We start from the raw sequence: 16,593 nt of genomic DNA, 5'->3' as shown, positions 1-16,593 counted from the left end.
TGCTTTCTCTTCCACCCTCTGCTTTTCACAAAAGACATACACAATTAGAATTTTAGTGCTTCTAGTTTTTACATTAAAGTTAAACAAACACTGCATAATTCTAATTTAAATTGGAGAGCTCCTTATAATCAATCCATTTTACATAATTACTTACCAGTGTCCATGCTCCGCATGCACATGTTCATCATGACCTTTCCCTCTCAGAGTCTCTGCAATTAGTGCTTCAATTCACGCCTTGTTGACTGAGTGACTGGTCCAAAACAATTGACCCCCCATGACAAGTTTGCAAAGTAAACCTTGCTGCTGCTTAATGCGTGGTTAAGCATGCAATTAATGATAGAAAATGTCAACTAAGCCACCTTGTTAAGCATCGTATTTTAGACTGATCTGACCTGTTCAAACTAATCATACCATGTCTATAAACCAACCCGGCCCAAAACATACATGTAAGACAAAGTAAAACTTCTGCAGTTTCTTTGTTTCTAACAAGAAGAACAGTCGTTATAAATATAAATCATTGCTTCATGATTAAACCAAAACCACAAAAATACCACAGAAAACAGAGAGATGCAGTCACCTTGTTTGAAAGAGGTCTCAGAAGTCTGCCTTAGCAGCTGCTGCTCCGCCCCCTTGTTTAAGTTGTCGGCGCATCACGATGCCATGCCCAAGTCCAGAAGCACTTCTGCAGCTTGCCGCCGTGACTTTGCAGCCACGACTTCATCATCCATCTTCCCAAACATCCAGTTCACCAACCATGAGTCTCTCCCGTCATTGCAAGAGTCTTTCTCTGACTTCACCAAAGTTTATCCTCGATACCAGGAGACTGCCCAAGTGGACCAAATAAGAGCTCAAGAATACTACCATCTCTCACAGTCAAACCACACCTGCCTTGATTATATTGGCATCGGCCTCTTCTCCTCTTCCCAGCTGCACAAACAGGAATCTTCTTCCCAACTGAATTCAGATTTCCCCTTCTTTAGTATATCCTACAAGACGGGGAATCTGAAGACACAGCTACTTCATGGCGGCCAAGAATCAGCACTGGAATCTGCAATGAGAAATAGAATCATGGATTTTCTTAATATTTCTGCAAATGATTACAGCATGGTTTTCACCGCCAACAGAACATCAGCTTTTAAACTTGTGGCAGAATCTTACCCGTACAAGACTAGTAGAAAGCTTCTGACAGTTTATGACTACGAGAGTGAGGCAGTGGAAGGAATGATTATTAACTCAGAAAAGAGAGGAGCCAAAGTCATGTCAGCAGAGTTTTCGTGGCCGAGGCTGAGGATTCAGTCGGCGAAGTTGAGGAAGATGGTTGTGAGTAAGAGGAAGAAGAAAAAGAAAAGGGGTCTTTTTGTCTTTCCAGTGCATTCTAGGATAACTGGTTCCAGATATCCTTATGTATGGATGACCATGGCTCAGGAAAATGGGTGGCATGTCTTAGTTGATGCTTGTGCATTGGGGCCAAAGGATATGGATAGCTTTGGCCTCTCTCTCTTTCAACCAGATTTCCTCATTTCTTCTTTCTACAAGATTTACGGGGAAAACCCATCTGGCTTTGCATGTCTCTTTGTCAAGAAATCTGCTATTTCATCTCTAGAATCTTCTACAAGTACAGGAATTGTAAATCTTGTCCCAGCAAAGAAATTGCTTCAGATAGCAGGGGATTCTTCTGGTACCGACACAGAGCTTGAACAGATATCTAGACTTGGCTTGCAACTAGATGCATTGGGCACAGCAAGTTCTTTCTCTGGTCTGATATCCAATCACACAACACAGACAAGAAGATTGGAACGAGAAGGCTATGAGAGTACAGAAGAAGGTGCAAACCGGACAGGACTAGAAACTTCAGAGATATGGGAATCAGAGACACAAGCCAATTTAATAAAGGATAAAAATTCCAGAAGCAGCAGAAATGGGGACAGCCTAGAGGTTGTATGCAGGGGCTTGGATCAAGTGGATTCACTGGGGCTAATGATGATCACTAACAGGGCAAGGTACCTCATCAATTGGCTGGTGAGCTCACTGAGAAAGCTTAAACATCCTAACACAGAGGGATTTCCTTTGGTCAAAATATATGGGCCAAAGATCAAATTTGACAGGGGACCAGCTCTGGCATTCAACGTATTTGATTGGAAAGGAGAAAAGGTTGAGCCTGTTCTTGTACAGAAACTAGCTGATAGAAACAATATTTCTCTTAGCTATGGATTCTTACATCATATCTGGTTCTCGGATAAGTATGCAGAAGAGAAAGGGAGAATCCTAGAGAGAAGAGAAGGTGGAGTGAAAGGAATGGATGCAAACAAGTTGAAGGCCAAATCTGATCTAGGAATATCTGTGGTTACAGCTGCACTTGGATTCCTAGCCAGTTTTGAAGACACATACAGGCTTTGGGCTTTTGTTGCACAGTTCCTGGATGCAGACTTTGTGGAGAAGGAGAGATGGAGATATACAGCTCTTAATCAGAAAACCATTGAAGTTTAAGTAACATATATTTATATATTTGTTTATTATCTAATTGATCCCCAAGTATAGAAAATCAAACATCCTCGCAGACAAGATTCTGTACATATGGAATTTAAACTGTAAGAGGAAAACAAAAATGTAGTACAGTTTCATTCATTCTTTCAGAGATAAGAGTTTCAGAACCTTTCAAAAGATTTCATTAGCTTGTTATGCAATCTTATATTTGGTTACCTAAATCTTACCCTTCAACAAATTTAAGTCTATTACAGCTATGAGTTGGAATGAATTAAATTATCTTCATAGGCTCAGATAGAGGGGAAATCTAAGTAACAAGAGGAGGAGGTTCAATCGGTGGTGAGATCAAAAGCCCAGATAGACACCTTTCCTCTAAAGAGAATATTCTAAGTTGGAACCATCGAATCCCCACTCACCAAAATATCAGAATTAATAACATAAAAATAGTAGCACAAAATTTGAAGCAGCTATTATTGCCCAAATCTACTTCTTGTAAAATTGATGCATGGGTCTTTAAATTAGGATACTAATAATGTCATGAGTGTTACTTGTCCTGATTTAAAGAGTAATATGCCAAAAAGTATGAAATGGCCTCAACTGAGAAAAACATGAAGGTATATACTTATCTTATCAGGAATGGATGGGGAATATCCCTTCAAGATAGACTTGATTAGCAAGGATGTTCAATAGTACATGGATATCCTCATGTTGAGGGTGGCTAGTATCCCCAACTAAAAATTCATGCGCCTTACCATCCACCTCTATAACACTAGACCCGGGGAACTTTTGTATACCTTTCTTCTTCATCAACCTCCTTACCCTTGTTACATCAGCCCATCTTTCATTAGTGGCATATACGTTTGATAGGAGCACATAAACCCCACTATCTTGCAACTTGAGTTGCAGGAGACGGTCTAGTATTTCTTGAGAGAGATCAACATCACCTTTGGCCTTGTAAGCACTTAGAAGAGCTCCCCATATCAGCACATCAGGTTGCATGGGCATAGTGTTTATCAATTCCCGAGCTTCATCCACGAGTCCAGCCCTACATAGCAGATCAACCATGCATCCATAGTGTTCTAACCTTGGAGAAAGATTGTAAGGTTGTTTTATCATCTGATAAAAGTACCCACGGCCTTCATCAACCAAACCAGAATGGCAGCAAGCTGTCAAAATAGCTAGAAATGTCACTGCATTTGGCCTGGTGCCAGACTTAGTCATGTCTTCAAAATTTTGGAGTGCCTCATGCCCATTTCCATGCATTGCTAAACCACCCAGTAACGCATTCCATGTAGAGACATTCCCACAAGGCAATTCATTGAAAGTCTGCAATGCCATCTTTATACAACCACATTTCGCATACATATCAATCAGAGATGTTCCAATATGGATATCCCATTTGATTCCTCTACGATCGATATACTCGTGGACCCATCTACCATAATCAAGAGCCCCAAGACTGGCACACGCTGAAAGCACACTAGCAAGTATAATTTTATCAGGCTCGATGCCTAAGCTTTGCATGTTGCAGAACAATTCCAGTGACTCCCTTGGACGTTTACATTGTACCAATCCACTTATCATGCTAGTCCAAGATACAATGTCCCTTTCAGGGAGCTCATCAAATATTTTCTTTGCATCACATAAACTCTCACACTTAACATACATATCCACAATAGCATTGCCTACCACCAAATTTGTACCCAATGAACGCTTGAAGATTAATCCGTGAATCCGCTTCCCCACCCTCAAATATCCCATTCGCCCACAAGCCACAAGTACACTAACAAAAGTTGCCACATTCGGCTTCACATCCATCCTGAAAAACAAAGATATAGCCTCGTCAAACAATCCTGCTTTAACATAGCCAGATATCAGACCAGTCCAAGAGACCACATCTTTCACAGGCATCTCATCAAACACTCGGATGGCACCACCACAATCACCACAATCACCACAAACGCTATAGAAATGCACAAGCGAGTTCTGAGCATAGACATCACACTGAAAACCCATCTTAACAACCACCCCATGAACCTGTCTTCCCTCTCCCTTTCCCAAAAACTTAACACAGGATTTCAAAACCGCTGGAACAGTGTACATGTCAGGCATAAACCCATCTCTCACTATCCTTCTATAGAACAAAACCGCCGCCCTTGGCTTGTCACCATTGGCATAGCCAGAGATCAGCGTGTTAAATGGAAAAGAGCTGACGCGCCAATCAACTTGTTTCAAAAAGTCACAAGCGTAATCAACAGAATTAACATTTTTTCCGAGAAAACCAACAACATTGTTAGCAACCAAGTCATTGCAAGCTAGGCCAGAAGTTACTATTTGTGCATGGATTTGCTTGAAACATCTCAAGCCGCTGCACCTATCAATCAAATCCAAGAGAACCCATTTAAGAGAATGCATAGTACTACTCATCATATCAGCTACACAATGTCCATTTCGAGAAACAGCACTCTGAATTCCCCATTACCAAAGCTCCCATCCATATAAAGGAAACGATAACCTCTTTCTTTACTATTGTGACCCAAATTGAAAGGCATAACATAGAAAATTCCATTGTTAACCACAAGCGTGCTCATAAAGAGAGAGCATTCATTGATGCATCCAACTCAATTGTAGTTTCGACTTGAGAGAGACTTCAAAACTGGAAAGAAAAAAGAAAAAAGAGAGAGAGAGAGAGAGAGGTGAACTGAGCATTTGCAGAGGAACATAAACTTTGCCGAAGTATCCAACTCAATTGTAGTTTCCAGTTTCGAGTGAGTTCCAAACGCCAGAATTGTGATCAGACCCTTCCATTGCTTCGAATTTGAGCACGAGCAACATCGAACATCCTCGGATCGGATTGTCATCCAAACGACGTCGCTCTTTTCGTTAATTTTTGTTTGGGCTTCTGAACACCCGCTTCATCACACACGTTTTGGTCTTATTTGTAAACCCACAAAGAAACATGTTCTGGGCTTGACATAGTACGGTCCATGCTGTCTTGTGTTAGGATTGGACAGGATTACGTTTATGAGCCCTTTAAGACGTCTAATAAATTGGGCTAGGACATCCATAAAATTACAATCACAAGAACAGCTACACATGAGACGCGTGTAACGATGGCCAGCCTGGAATTCTAAAAAGTATGACCTAAAAGGATGGGCGGGGACCACCACGAGGGGTCAGCGTAAAAATAGAACCAGCCGGACCCGCATACCAAAGGACACGTGCCTTCATCGCATGGAGATGACCGCACTTCATGGCCCACACTGAGCCACTCGGCTTGGCCCACCACGCCCCACCAAAACTTTCGCTACTATTGTGGAACCCACCAGAGCACCACCCTGCACGTGCGCAACCCAACCTCAAGCGGACTTCTTCGCTTCCTTTTTGCCCTACAGCCCGAAACGGGTCTCACCTCACACGTGCAACACAACTTCACGTGACCAGGAGTTTGCAAAAGATTATTTCCAATTGCGAAAGATTAAAGTTTAAAGTTTAAATCAAAAATTGAATAGTAATGCTACTTGCTTGCTAGCAAAACAGAAGCAAAGAAAAGGGGCCTTGCATTGGTAAAACCCAGATTAAACAAAACCAAACAGGATGAGTTTTTTTTGTGCATTACAAAAAGGCCTAAAACGCTAAAAACACCCCTAACCCTAAACTAACACTAGAAATTTGTTGACTAAAAAGCTCAATCTAAGGCTTAGAGTATGGTGTTTGTGAATTTGCACCCATGAACTGAAGCTCTCTCTTATCATAAATCTCCAAAGAAAAATCCCTCAACATCTGAGTTGTTGTGGCACTAGCAGCAGCAGCAGCACTAGCACCAGTCTCACTACCAGTAGAAATGGTGTTCTTATTAGCTCTGGTTCCTGAGGCTGTGCCCAAACTAGGTCCCAAACTAGACGAACAACTCCCCCCCGAACCCGAAGTGGCACCGCTCGAAATCGAACCCGAAGAGGCCTGCAACTGCACATCCCCACTAACAACGTGAACACCTGGTTGAAAAGCCGACAAGAAATTGGAGATGGGTCTTGCTTGGAAATTGAAAATCGGGGTAGCAGCATCCGCAGCTGGAACAGCCCAAAGCTGGGGCTGGTTTGGGTTCATAGCCCCGTTGTTTGGGAACATGAAGAAAGGCCCAGCTGCACCAGTTGCCCCAACTTGCCACATGGGCACCAACCCATGTGCCCCACCGCCACCGCCTCCGCCGCCATAGCTCATTGGGGCCAACCCACTAGACACAGAGCTCTGTTCATGCACATCAACGAACTCACTGTTCGACCCTCTCTTCCGTCGCTTTCTGGGTATTTCAGTAATCTCACCGTTGGGTCTCGCCGGTGAAGTTGTGGGTATCTTTAGAGTGCCACCGACGGAGACGGCGATGGCTGGGACTGTGCCCGTGCCCGTGGCTTGCATAATAGCAGGCTCGGCGTGCTCGAGCAGCCACCTTATGGTTTCGCCGTCGGACTTGTGGCCAAGTTCTCGGGTCAGTTGAAAAATCCTGGCTGCACACGTGGCGGGCATTCGGATCCTCCGGCCCCGGCCCTCCACCTTCGTGTGGCGGTCCTTCGACGACCTCTTTGCCGCCACCACTTGTTTCTCCGGCGACGTAGGAACCGGCACCTGAATAAGACCCATAGGCAGAGATCCTTCGTCCAGTTCTTGCACTGTGTCCGTCAGCTCTTCTTTCATCGTCGGCGCCGTCAACGAAAATATTTTCTCCGGAGGGTCCGCCACTGATGGGTCGGATGCTGAGGTGGTGTTGTCGTTGCTACTGCTATTGCTGTGCTGTTCAAGCTCGTTGCTTTCTTCAAGGCTCTGCCTTTGATTCGGTTCCATCTTCAACGAAAGTCTGAGAGAAAAAATCTGTTGGATTTCAAGAATCGCAGCGACACTCAGAAATTTTTGGAAAGCAGAAGAAAACCCAGAAAAAAACACACGAAAACAAGCTAAAAGAACGAGGAAATTTCACGAATTTAAAATCAGTAAATCTGGGTTAGCTGCAGAAGCAGAGCAAGAACAGGGCATGATACTTTGACTGGGTTTGGAATCTCTGTTCATACTAAGGGGACTAATTGAACAAATAGAAAGTAAAAAAACAAAAACAAAAATTGTTGGTAATGTAAAACAATTATGAAATCAAGGAACAGGAGAAAGGAGAGAGAGAAACAAACCCTAGAGAATCAGAAGAGCCCCACTTATCCTCTTTTCTCTTTGCGAGCCCTACCACCACCAAGAGGGACCCTCAAGCGCTTTATTTATTTATTTATAGCGGATGGGGGTCCTATCAACGGTTCGAGACTCTTCACACACATCCTGGGCCATGGAGATGGTGACACGTGATGGTTCCCTGTTTTGTTTAAGAAGGTACGTTTTTTAAAAACCTGGTGATTTGATCTCTCGGTGTGATTTTGTGGGTTCAGAACCTCCGGATTGGGCCTTACATAGAGGTGATCGCCTGCAACGCGGTCCATTTGATGATGAGTATTACTAATCATGTCATGCCACCTAATCATCATCAAGAACCCTCAAAAGTCATCCTTATCCACTTGTGGGCCCCACACATCCCACGCATAAGATTCTTTAGAGAGAGTAACCGATGTGGTGGAAGCCACTTACATTAACGATTGACAACCATTCACACGCACGTTTGTGAGCAATTGTCGTATCTTTGAATGATATTAGATTTGGTCACATACTAGTTCATGCTTTTCCAAGAATTTCATTTCCTTATTTTCTTTTCAATATTCTGATTTTTAATGTAGCAATTAACACACAATAAATTTGCTTGAGAAAAGGGTATTTGTTTGTACAAGTCATGATATATGCACATAATTTTTTTTCCTAGTCCTCGACATGAAAAAATGAATCTCAAGTCCAACTTCACCCTCTTCAATATCCTATTTTCTTTTTAAACTTGTTCGCATTTGAATTAGGATATAGTTATGTGAGTCTCAAGAAAATAATAAGAACCTTCCCAATTCCCAACAGGAAAGAAAAAAGAGAAAAAAAGAATAGTTTAGTATATAATGTAATTTGCAGTAGCAAAATGTTGTACTCTCTCTCACCAACCCCACGCATAAGCATAACCAAACTTGATAGATATAAGCCAACAGTCACTTTAACATTAATGGTGTAACAATGTGAGTTTTGCTTCTTTCTTCTCTTTATATTTATAAATTGGAATACTTCAATTTGAATCAATCAACTAGACGTTGATCCTACTAGAAAAATAGCTTAGGTAGCCCTAATAATTAGGTGGATCACAGGCCAAAAGCTCTAGGTCAATTTTGCAGTACATACAGATTGAGGTTGTTCCTCCATTGAGTAACTTGAAAGTACGATCAATATGTAATGTACACAAAATATTCCTCAAATGTGTATATACTTGTTATTAAAATCACTATATATACTGGTTCCATTGAATTTTCTCAGCACATTCGAATTAACATCTCTTGGTTTTGTGAATTTTGTATCTCTTTGTCCTATAAAAATGGCAATGTATGCACCAAAAACAATCTTGTTCCACACATTAATCTGTCTTCTGTTAACTATGGCTTCACAGTCAAAAGCATCGCTCGATTCCAACTATTATCATCAAACGTGTCCACAAGCTGAGAAAATCATATTACAGACGGTATATAACGCTTCCATGCACGACTCTAAAGTCCCAGCTCGTATCTTAAGGATGTTCTTTCATGATTGTTTCATAAGGGTATAATCTCTCTCTCTCCATATTAATATTAATGTAGAGTTAGGTGTATAATTAGCTTGTGTTTGCTTATTGGTTACTTAGGGATGTGATGCATCGTTGCTGCTAGACTCAACCCCAGGGAACCAAGCAGAAAAAGATGGTCCTCCCAATATCTCAGTCCGATCATTCTACGTGATCGACGATGCCAAAGCTAAGCTAGAAATGGCATGTCCACGCACTGTTTCTTGTGCTGATATCATTGGCATTGCCGCAAGAGACGTAGTTACCATGGTACGTCCCATACGTTTATGTTACTAAATTTATGTTGCCTGACAAATGTTTATGTATACAAGAACAATATGTACATTATTTATTTCTTGATAGTCCGGAGGTCCTTACTGGAATGTGCTAAAAGGGAGGAAAGATGGTAGGGTTTCAAGAGCTAACGAGACCATCAACTTACCAGCTCCAACTTTCAACGTATCCCAATTGATCCAAAGCTTTGCTAAGAGAGGCTTGGGTGTTAAAGAATTGGTTGCCCTATCTGGCGGCCACACTCTTGGGTTCTCACATTGTTCTTCTTTTGAATCCCGGCTTCGAAATTTTACTTCATTGCATGATGTTGATCCAAGCATGAACGATGAATTTGCTCAAAAGCTAAGAAAGAAATGCCCAAAACCAAACAGGGATCGCACTGCCGGAGAGTTGTTGGACTCAACCTCCTCAACTTTTGATAATGATTATTACAAGCAATTAGTGGCAGGAAAGGGCTTGTTTGGATCGGATCAAGCGCTGTTTAGTGATTACAGGACTAGATGGATTGTTGAATCATTTGCTAAGGATCAAAGTTTGTTCTTTAAGGACTTTGCAGCTTCTATGGTGAAACTTGGAAATGTTGGCGTGATTGAGGATGGTGAAGTGAGACTGAATTGCCGAGTGGTGAACTGATCAGACAGAGAGAGAGAGAGAGTGAGTAATAACCCAAAGATTTTTCTCTTACTATATTGTTCCCAATTTGATAACCAATGATGTAACTTTGATTTCTTGTTTTAAAAATAAAATAAAAGGAAAATGCTTAGTAACCCAACAATGGTTAGTGACACGAAACTCTCTTCAAGAATGTTATTTATTTAACTTATATAATCTGCAGTCTAAACTACTCTAAATTGTGATCTTTTAATTTTTAATTAATTAAGTTTCCATCAAGTTTGATTAGCTATTTGTTAATGCATAGATCCAAAGTTTTCACATTTTAAAAGGCCAATGTTTTTTTTTTTTTTTTGAAGTATCAAATTTTGTTATTAAAGAAATAATCACGAATTCACTTTGTAAGTGTTTCCTTTCATGAAAGGCAAAATTAATGATAATAAAAAATAAATAGGTAGGTAGGTTCCCCTGAGCGATCACAGTTTTTTATTTTTCTTGTTGTTTGGTCGAACACTGAGCACGATCACTTTAATTCACATAGTTCGTACACATTTATGTATACCAATCGATTAAAATAATTATACGTACGAATACGATCTCAGCATGATTAGAGTAGAAGATACAGAGCAATATTATTTGTTCCCCAGGTGAGTTTTAGTTTTTTAATTCCAATAATAATAAAATGGATTGGGTCGTCAAAGGCCCGGCCCAGAAAAATCACATGGGGCTTAAACAGTAGTGGCCTTAGTAATTGGAGGGAAATACCGATAAAACACAAAACCTTTGGTATATTTGAAAGAGGAGAATATATCATATGTCATATATGTAGTGATCTTTGAATTACCAGAAGTGTTTAAATGGTTAAGTCAATTGGTTTAAATTATGAGAGAGAGAGAGAGAGAGAGAGAGAGAGAGAGAGAGAGAGAGAGTGCCCTAATAATGGCCGTAAAATTAAAGTAATTGTGTGTGGCTAAAAAAAAATTACCACTTATTTATTTATCTATAATTTATATATATTAAGACTTATAACGTACTTGTTTCATCGTGCAGTACTCTAGCTGCAAAGGAATCGCTGATATACAGCAATAGCAGGAGTTTTAATGGATTTGTAGCTAAATTTTTAGATGAAGCAGCTACAATACTTGGAGGTGAAGTAAATATAAACAATTAAAAGAGTCACTATTTGTGAATATTATTTGAGTTTTGATAAAATCACATTCATTTACAGGAGATGGAAGACGTTGCCTCAGTAACGGACTGCTGCAGCTTCATACAAGAAGATCATGGGACTTCCTGGGATTACCTCGGTCCCATGTCAAGCATAGAAAAGGGGGAGATGAAATCATTGGAATGATGGATTCAGGTGATGATCACCAACAGCAAACAAAACTCTTAACACCCAATAATAAAACTTTCACATGCAACAAGTGAGAAACAAACCCTTTTTCCAGTTTGGCCTTCTTACTAATTTGTCCTTATGTTTGAAACTAATCTAATGTACAACATTTTGACAGCAAAATCATCGGAGTGCGATACTATAATAGCCAAAACTTTTACGATACTACGGACATCATACCTCTGAGGGACTCAGTCGGACATGGGACTCACACAGCCTCCATTGCAGCAGGTAGAGAAGTGGCAGGCGCAAGTGTCTTTGGCTTGGCTCAAGGAATTGCAACGAGTGGAATTCCTAATGCAAGAATTGCTGTGTACAAAGTTTGCTGGGCAATGGGATGTAGCATTGCAGATATCTTGGCTGCTTTTGATGATGCAATTGCTGATGGAGTTGATATCATATCAGCTTCTTTTGGGATGTCTGCAGCTTACACCTTCACAGACCCGGTTGCAATTGGATCCTTTCATGCATTAAAGAAAGGGATTTTGACCATAACTGCTGCAGGGAACTATGGACCTCTTCGTGCTTCTATCAGTAATGTCTCACCTTGGCTACTTACTGTGGGGGCTAGCACTATTGACAGGAAGTTTGTGACTCAATTGGCTCTTGGAAATGGAAAAACCTTCATGGTGAGCAATTCTTACCTACCCTACTCTATAACTTTTGTCGTCCAAGAAACTTTCATCTCTAAAACTTTTTTCTCAAGCTAACAAGCCCTTGATTTCTTGACGATACAAAGGGGAGTGCTATCAATAACTTTGATCTTAAAGGAGACATGTTTCCCTTGATTTGGGGAGGAGATGCTTCAAACTATCCAGTCAATGCAAACTCCGAAACATCAAAATACTGCAATGCTGGAGATTTCGATTCACAGAAAATAAAGGGGAAAATTGTTCTCTGTAACTACCGATCAAACGATGCTGGCATTCTCCATACAGATGGAGTCGGAGTTGTAATGCCTTTTCAATCTGTTGACGATCCTGACTTCTTGTTTCGAATTGCAACAACACTCATCAGTCCAGAAGAAATTCCCAAAGTACCGGACTACATTAAGACTTCCAAGTAAATAACCAACAAACCGACCTATGGAAAGTTTTATAAACATTTATAACTTGGTACTCGTTCTTATTTTGTACCACTAAAACCTCAGGAATCCAAAGGCAACTATTCTAGTTATTGAAACATGGAAGGATCTATACGCACCATATGTACCCTCTTTTTCATCCAGAGGACCTAACCTAATGGTGCCTGATATTCTGAAGGTAAAGTATTGCTTTGTTTTGCCCTATAAACTACTTTCAATTTATATCTACTCTCACAATTTGATCCCTGGAATCAAATTAATAGCCTGATCTGATTGCTCCGGGTAAATATCCTTGCGGCTTGGTCACCGGTTGGAAGAGCTTCAGTTTACAGTGAGGACACAAGGAGTGTCAAATACTATGTAGAACCTCAATGTCTTGCCCACATGTAACCAGCTGCTGCTCACCCACGCTGGTCTCCTACAGCAATTAAATCTGCACTTATGACCACAGGTATGTCAAACAATCTACTCTTTGATTTCCTAAATTCTTTACACACCTTAATGTTTTTCCAATACAGCATACGTTGTGGACCCAAAAAAGCACGAAAATGAAAGAGAATTTGCTTACGGGTCGGGTCTCCTCAACCCAACCAAGGCAGTTGATCCTGGGCTAGTTTTTGATGCATCTGAGAAAGATTATGTTGACTTTTTTGCAAACAAAGCTACAACACCACCACGGTAAGAAAAATTACAGGTGACAAAAGTGTTTGCAGGGGCATCAAACCTGCTAGGGCATGGACCTCAACTACCCCTCCTTCTCTCTAGCTGTAGAAGATGGCCATGAGATCAAGGGCAATTTCCATAGGACTGTTACAAATGTTGGTAAACCGGACTCAACCTACAATGTCAGCATTGTCATGCCTGATTCTATAAAGGTTAATGTGGAACCATCTGTACTTTCATTCACTGATGTTGGAGAGAAGAAATGTCAATGGACCACACATAACTCAGGTTCCAATCATATCGGGTTCTATCACACGGAAAAATGGAAAACATGTGGTGAAATCCCATTGGTAATTTACAATGTGCTTCCATCTGTATTCCTTACCAATCCGGTACATCGCACACAGAGATTATCCACCCATCAGACACATATATCACCAGGCGAGAAAAGTTCTTTCCTAACTCACTAAAATAAGAATTGTCAAAGAAAAGAAAAATAAGCCTATATTGCCCAGACAAGGTGCGGAGGATCTGGTACTCTGGTTCTATCATCTCTTAATGTAGTAAGAAAACAGAAATAACATTTTCTTCTATAGTGAAGAATGTACTTACATTTATTTCTCTTTCTGGTTTATCAGCCAGAAGACAAAAGGTATTCCGATAGATATATACTATCTTTTACATTTTTTTTTCTATTTCTTTTTGCTTCTTGGTAGGTATTCCAAGTGAATTTCTTTGGAAGCATGTAATATCTTAAGAACAAAGAAATTCCAGATAAAAAATGAAGCAGTGTTCGTGAAGAGAATACACATTTCTGCTACTACATTTTTCAGTTATGGAGAAACCTTAAGAAGGCTTTCAGCTTTTACATGCTTATATCAGATAACGATCAAGCACTTAGCACATCAAGCAAATACTACATCGGAACGAAAAACATACTTGATACCCTTAGTAACGTTTCGAGCTTCATGCAACAAACATTTGTCTCCATGTATGTGTAGAAGAGCCATTCCTTCAGTGGGAGGCACCTACAGAATTTTTAAGTAGGATTAACGGGCGCTGCATATTCCATAAAATGCTACGATAAAACTAATTCAAGAAAGAGAGAAGATTTTAATTCTTGAAAAAGTTGAAGATAAAAATGAAAGGGAATAATAGAGAATAAAAGCAATATGGTATGAACAAAAACAGAACCCACCTCTGCCACAACAGTATTCCTCGAACCGTAGAAGACAGTTTCTCCTCCAACCAGAGGCTCTGAGGAAGAACCCTTAGGACTGCTCTTATCATTTGTAGCTTTTGGTTTGAAACCGCCACTCAAGTATATTAACAAAGTATAATGGGTGCGTTTTCCGTCTCCAAGATCATTACTTTCATCAATATGCCTTCCAAAGCGCTGCCCAACCTTGTACCTGAAAACACATGGCAACCAAAATAATTAAGTTTCAAGGTGCACAAGCCAACAAAATTCAACCTTTCTATTTTTGTTTGTAATCAGAGAAGAATTTCTCAAAGAACAAGTAAAATCCACGTCCCTTAATGAATGAAATCAGATAATGGACCAGCTCAAAGTTACAAATAGCTTTTGAATTGGTTCGATCGTGTTCACAGAATGAGATTACCAACCTATAGAATCTGATATTTGGGTTTAAGCCAACAGCAGCCTTCCCTCGAATTTTGATATCAAAAAATAATTTGTCAAGACCAGACTCCCAAATTGTGCCTGCAAGAACAGGATCATTCACAGAGATTCTATCATTGTCTCTATAAGCTTCGCCTTTTGTTGGGCCAAGACTCCCTTGGTGAACAAACCCAACAGATTCTGCAGCTTTAACGAAAGCCTTTGATTCAGCAGATGTGAGGAAATTCTGCACCTGAATACATTGCCTAACTATTAACAACCATGACTCAATTAATATCTTGCAGACGCGTAAATGTTCAATGGTTAGAGAAAATGTATCCATCTAAGAAGAACCCATATGCCAAAATACCAGAAGAAAAACTGAATTTCAAAAGAGATGCAATCTTTTTGCAGTTCTTACAGTAAAGAGATGAGTATCTTTAAGACAAGTTATCTGAAGATTTGATTTTGTTTTGATGGTTGGCCACTTTGACGCTGTTTTGCTGGAATCAGCTTCTCTTCTGTCTCCCATTTTCCTCTTGTTTGTTCGTGTTTCTGCCATACGATACGAGTATGGCTCGCCCTTCTTTTTTTTCTCGCCTACTCTGTTTTATGAGTTTGTCCAGGCCCATTTTCTCGAGTTGTGGCTTGTCAAGGCTTTGGCGTAATTGGGCTGAGCCTGCAGCTTACTTTTACCGTCCATTGAACCATTTGGTCCATTGCTATTCTTTTTACACCACCATGCATATATGCATTGTCGAGCCGAAGTGAAAAAAATAAGAACAAAAATAAGCACGCCACCATCACCATGCAACGGAACTGATTCCTTCGCTTTGATTTTGTTCATGTTTATCTAAGTGATTTACTAAATATAAAACATTTTTTTGGAAGAATATAAAACTTTTTTTTTTTAATGAAGAAAAGTTTAAGGGGAAAATGGGAGGGGAGGCTACACCATTACAGGTCAGGGCATACTAAATAAGGCCTCTTTGAGGACTTATAGAGGGGGTTCTTAGCCCTTTTTTGAGTTTTTACCAATTACCCATAAAGAGGGATTGTTTACAACAGGACTCGAACTTAAATTTGGACAGCAAGGGGAGAACGATCCTTACCAACTACGGAAGAATATAAAACAGCATAGAAACCCCTAGGAGTTTTTTTTTTTTTTTTTGTGGTGAAAACCAAGGTATCCCTCGCGCGGGACTAACCCTCGAGGTACTGTCGGGCGCAAAGCGGGGACCTCTCCCAACAAAGTCTGCTCTATTCGCAAGCGCCTGGGATCGAACCCAGGATCTCTTGTTTAAAGGATCCAAGCCCCTTCCACTTGGACCAACTCATGTTGGTTAGGAGTTATTTTTTAATTTTTGCCAAAATGAGTTAATTTTCAAGGTTAGTATATTTCAGCCCAGCTAAGTAAATATTAATCCGTAAAATATTGCATTGCCGGTAGCAAATATAATTAGAAGGATTTTATTTTATATAATAAAAAAATTTATAAAATAAAAATAAAAACAATGATTACTTGCGCATTTCAGATGCCATAAATTGAAGCGACTTGATTGAAACCTAGCATCGATCAACCACCAGCACCACAATCATCAAATCCCATATCACAGCCTAGTGTTCCACTGAGATAGCTAGGAAATCTTCCTATATCCTTTTTCTTTTAGGCTTATTTTTTGATATACCCCTGAAAGTGTATTTGAGTCTCACTTTGTCTCCTG

At 40.3% G+C, this 16,593-nt stretch overlaps 5 protein-coding genes and 1 pseudogene across 7 annotated transcripts; 3 read left to right on the top strand and 3 right to left on the bottom strand.

Moving 5' to 3' along the window:
- Positions 1-411: 411 nt before the first annotated feature.
- Positions 412-2,671, top strand: LOC110767701 (Pyridoxal phosphate (PLP)-dependent transferases superfamily protein). The gene has a single exon (XM_021971323.2). It carries the CDS (start codon positions 568-570, stop codon positions 2,485-2,487), a length of 1,920 nt encoding a protein of 639 aa, XP_021827015.2. The 5' UTR covers positions 412-567; the 3' UTR covers positions 2,488-2,671.
- A 411-nt stretch (positions 2,672-3,082) lies between these two features.
- Positions 3,083-5,895, bottom strand: LOC110767703 (Pentatricopeptide repeat (PPR-like) superfamily protein). Its single transcript, XM_021971326.2, has one exon. The coding sequence runs from the start codon at positions 4,912-4,914 to the stop codon at positions 3,115-3,117; it is 1,800 nt and encodes a 599-aa protein (XP_021827018.2). The 5' UTR covers positions 4,915-5,895; the 3' UTR covers positions 3,083-3,114.
- Positions 5,896-6,023: 128 nt separating this feature from the next.
- LOC110767705 (TCP family transcription factor) lies at positions 6,024-7,760 on the bottom strand. Of its 2 annotated transcripts, none has more exons than XM_088248238.1 (2): positions 7,659-7,760; positions 6,024-7,350 (listed from the first exon to the last, which is right to left on the bottom strand). In XM_088248238.1, exon 2 carries the CDS (start codon positions 7,321-7,323, stop codon positions 6,178-6,180), a length of 1,146 nt encoding a protein of 381 aa, XP_088104364.1. In that variant the 5' UTR covers positions 7,324-7,350; positions 7,659-7,760; the 3' UTR covers positions 6,024-6,177. The 2 variants fall into 2 exon arrangements, with proteins under 2 accessions (XP_088104364.1, XP_088104365.1); XM_088248239.1 differs by having other exon boundaries at positions 6,024-7,336; positions 7,659-7,745.
- A 1,179-nt stretch (positions 7,761-8,939) lies between these two features.
- LOC110767564 (Peroxidase superfamily protein) lies at positions 8,940-10,256 on the top strand. The gene is made up of 3 exons (XM_021971143.2): positions 8,940-9,199; positions 9,281-9,469; positions 9,563-10,256. The coding sequence occupies exons 1-3, from the start codon at positions 8,978-8,980 to the stop codon at positions 10,124-10,126; spliced, it is 975 nt and encodes a 324-aa protein (XP_021826835.2). The 5' UTR covers positions 8,940-8,977; the 3' UTR covers positions 10,127-10,256.
- Positions 10,257-11,044: 788 nt separating this feature from the next.
- Positions 11,045-13,977, top strand: LOC110767760 (subtilisin-like protease SBT4.3; annotated as a pseudogene).
- Positions 13,978-13,999: 22 nt separating this feature from the next.
- Positions 14,000-15,472, bottom strand: LOC110767588 (2-oxoglutarate (2OG) and Fe(II)-dependent oxygenase superfamily protein). Of its 2 annotated transcripts, none has more exons than XM_088247722.1 (4): positions 15,291-15,472; positions 14,875-15,116; positions 14,447-14,660; positions 14,000-14,276 (listed from the first exon to the last, which is right to left on the bottom strand). In XM_088247722.1, the coding sequence occupies exons 1-4, from the start codon at positions 15,429-15,431 to the stop codon at positions 14,154-14,156; spliced, it is 720 nt and encodes a 239-aa protein (XP_088103848.1). In that variant the 5' UTR covers positions 15,432-15,472; the 3' UTR covers positions 14,000-14,153. The 2 variants fall into 2 exon arrangements, with proteins under 2 accessions (XP_088103848.1, XP_021826863.2); XM_021971171.2 differs by having other exon boundaries at positions 14,875-15,122; positions 15,291-15,470.
- Between the last annotated feature and the right edge of the window lie 1,121 nt (positions 15,473-16,593).

This window comes from Prunus avium, chromosome 2 (assembly GCF_965620075.1).
Source record: "Prunus avium chromosome 2, drPruAviu1.hap1.1, whole genome shotgun sequence".
Taxonomy (NCBI): Eukaryota; Viridiplantae; Streptophyta; class Magnoliopsida; order Rosales; family Rosaceae; genus Prunus; species Prunus avium.
Note: the sequence above shows the minus strand (reverse complement) of the source record. Positions and strands in the feature narration are given on the sequence as shown.

Coding starts and splice junctions, on each gene's coding strand:
- LOC110767705 (XM_088248238.1), bottom strand. CDS start 7,323: ATGGAACCGAATCAAAGGCAGAGCCTTGAAGAAAGCAACGAGCTTGAA.
- LOC110767701 (XM_021971323.2), top strand. CDS start 568: ATGCAGTCACCTTGTTTGAAAGAGGTCTCAGAAGTCTGCCTTAGCAGC.
- LOC110767703 (XM_021971326.2), bottom strand. CDS start 4,914: ATGATGAGTAGTACTATGCATTCTCTTAAATGGGTTCTCTTGGATTTG.
- LOC110767588 (XM_021971171.2), bottom strand. CDS start 15,431: ATGGCAGAAACACGAACAAACAAGAGGAAAATGGGAGACAGAAGAGAA. Junction 15,123..15,290: donor AAGATACTCATCTCTTTACT/GTAAGAACTGCA, acceptor CAATGTATTCAG/GTGCAGAATTTCCTCACATC. Junction 14,661..14,874: donor CCAAATATCAGATTCTATAG/GTTGGTAATCTC, acceptor ATGTGTTTTCAG/GTACAAGGTTGGGCAGCGCT.
- LOC110767564 (XM_021971143.2), top strand. CDS start 8,978: ATGGCAATGTATGCACCAAAAACAATCTTGTTCCACACATTAATCTGT. Junction 9,200..9,280: donor TTCATGATTGTTTCATAAGG/GTATAATCTCTC, acceptor TTGGTTACTTAG/GGATGTGATGCATCGTTGCT. Junction 9,470..9,562: donor CAAGAGACGTAGTTACCATG/GTACGTCCCATA, acceptor ATTTCTTGATAG/TCCGGAGGTCCTTACTGGAA.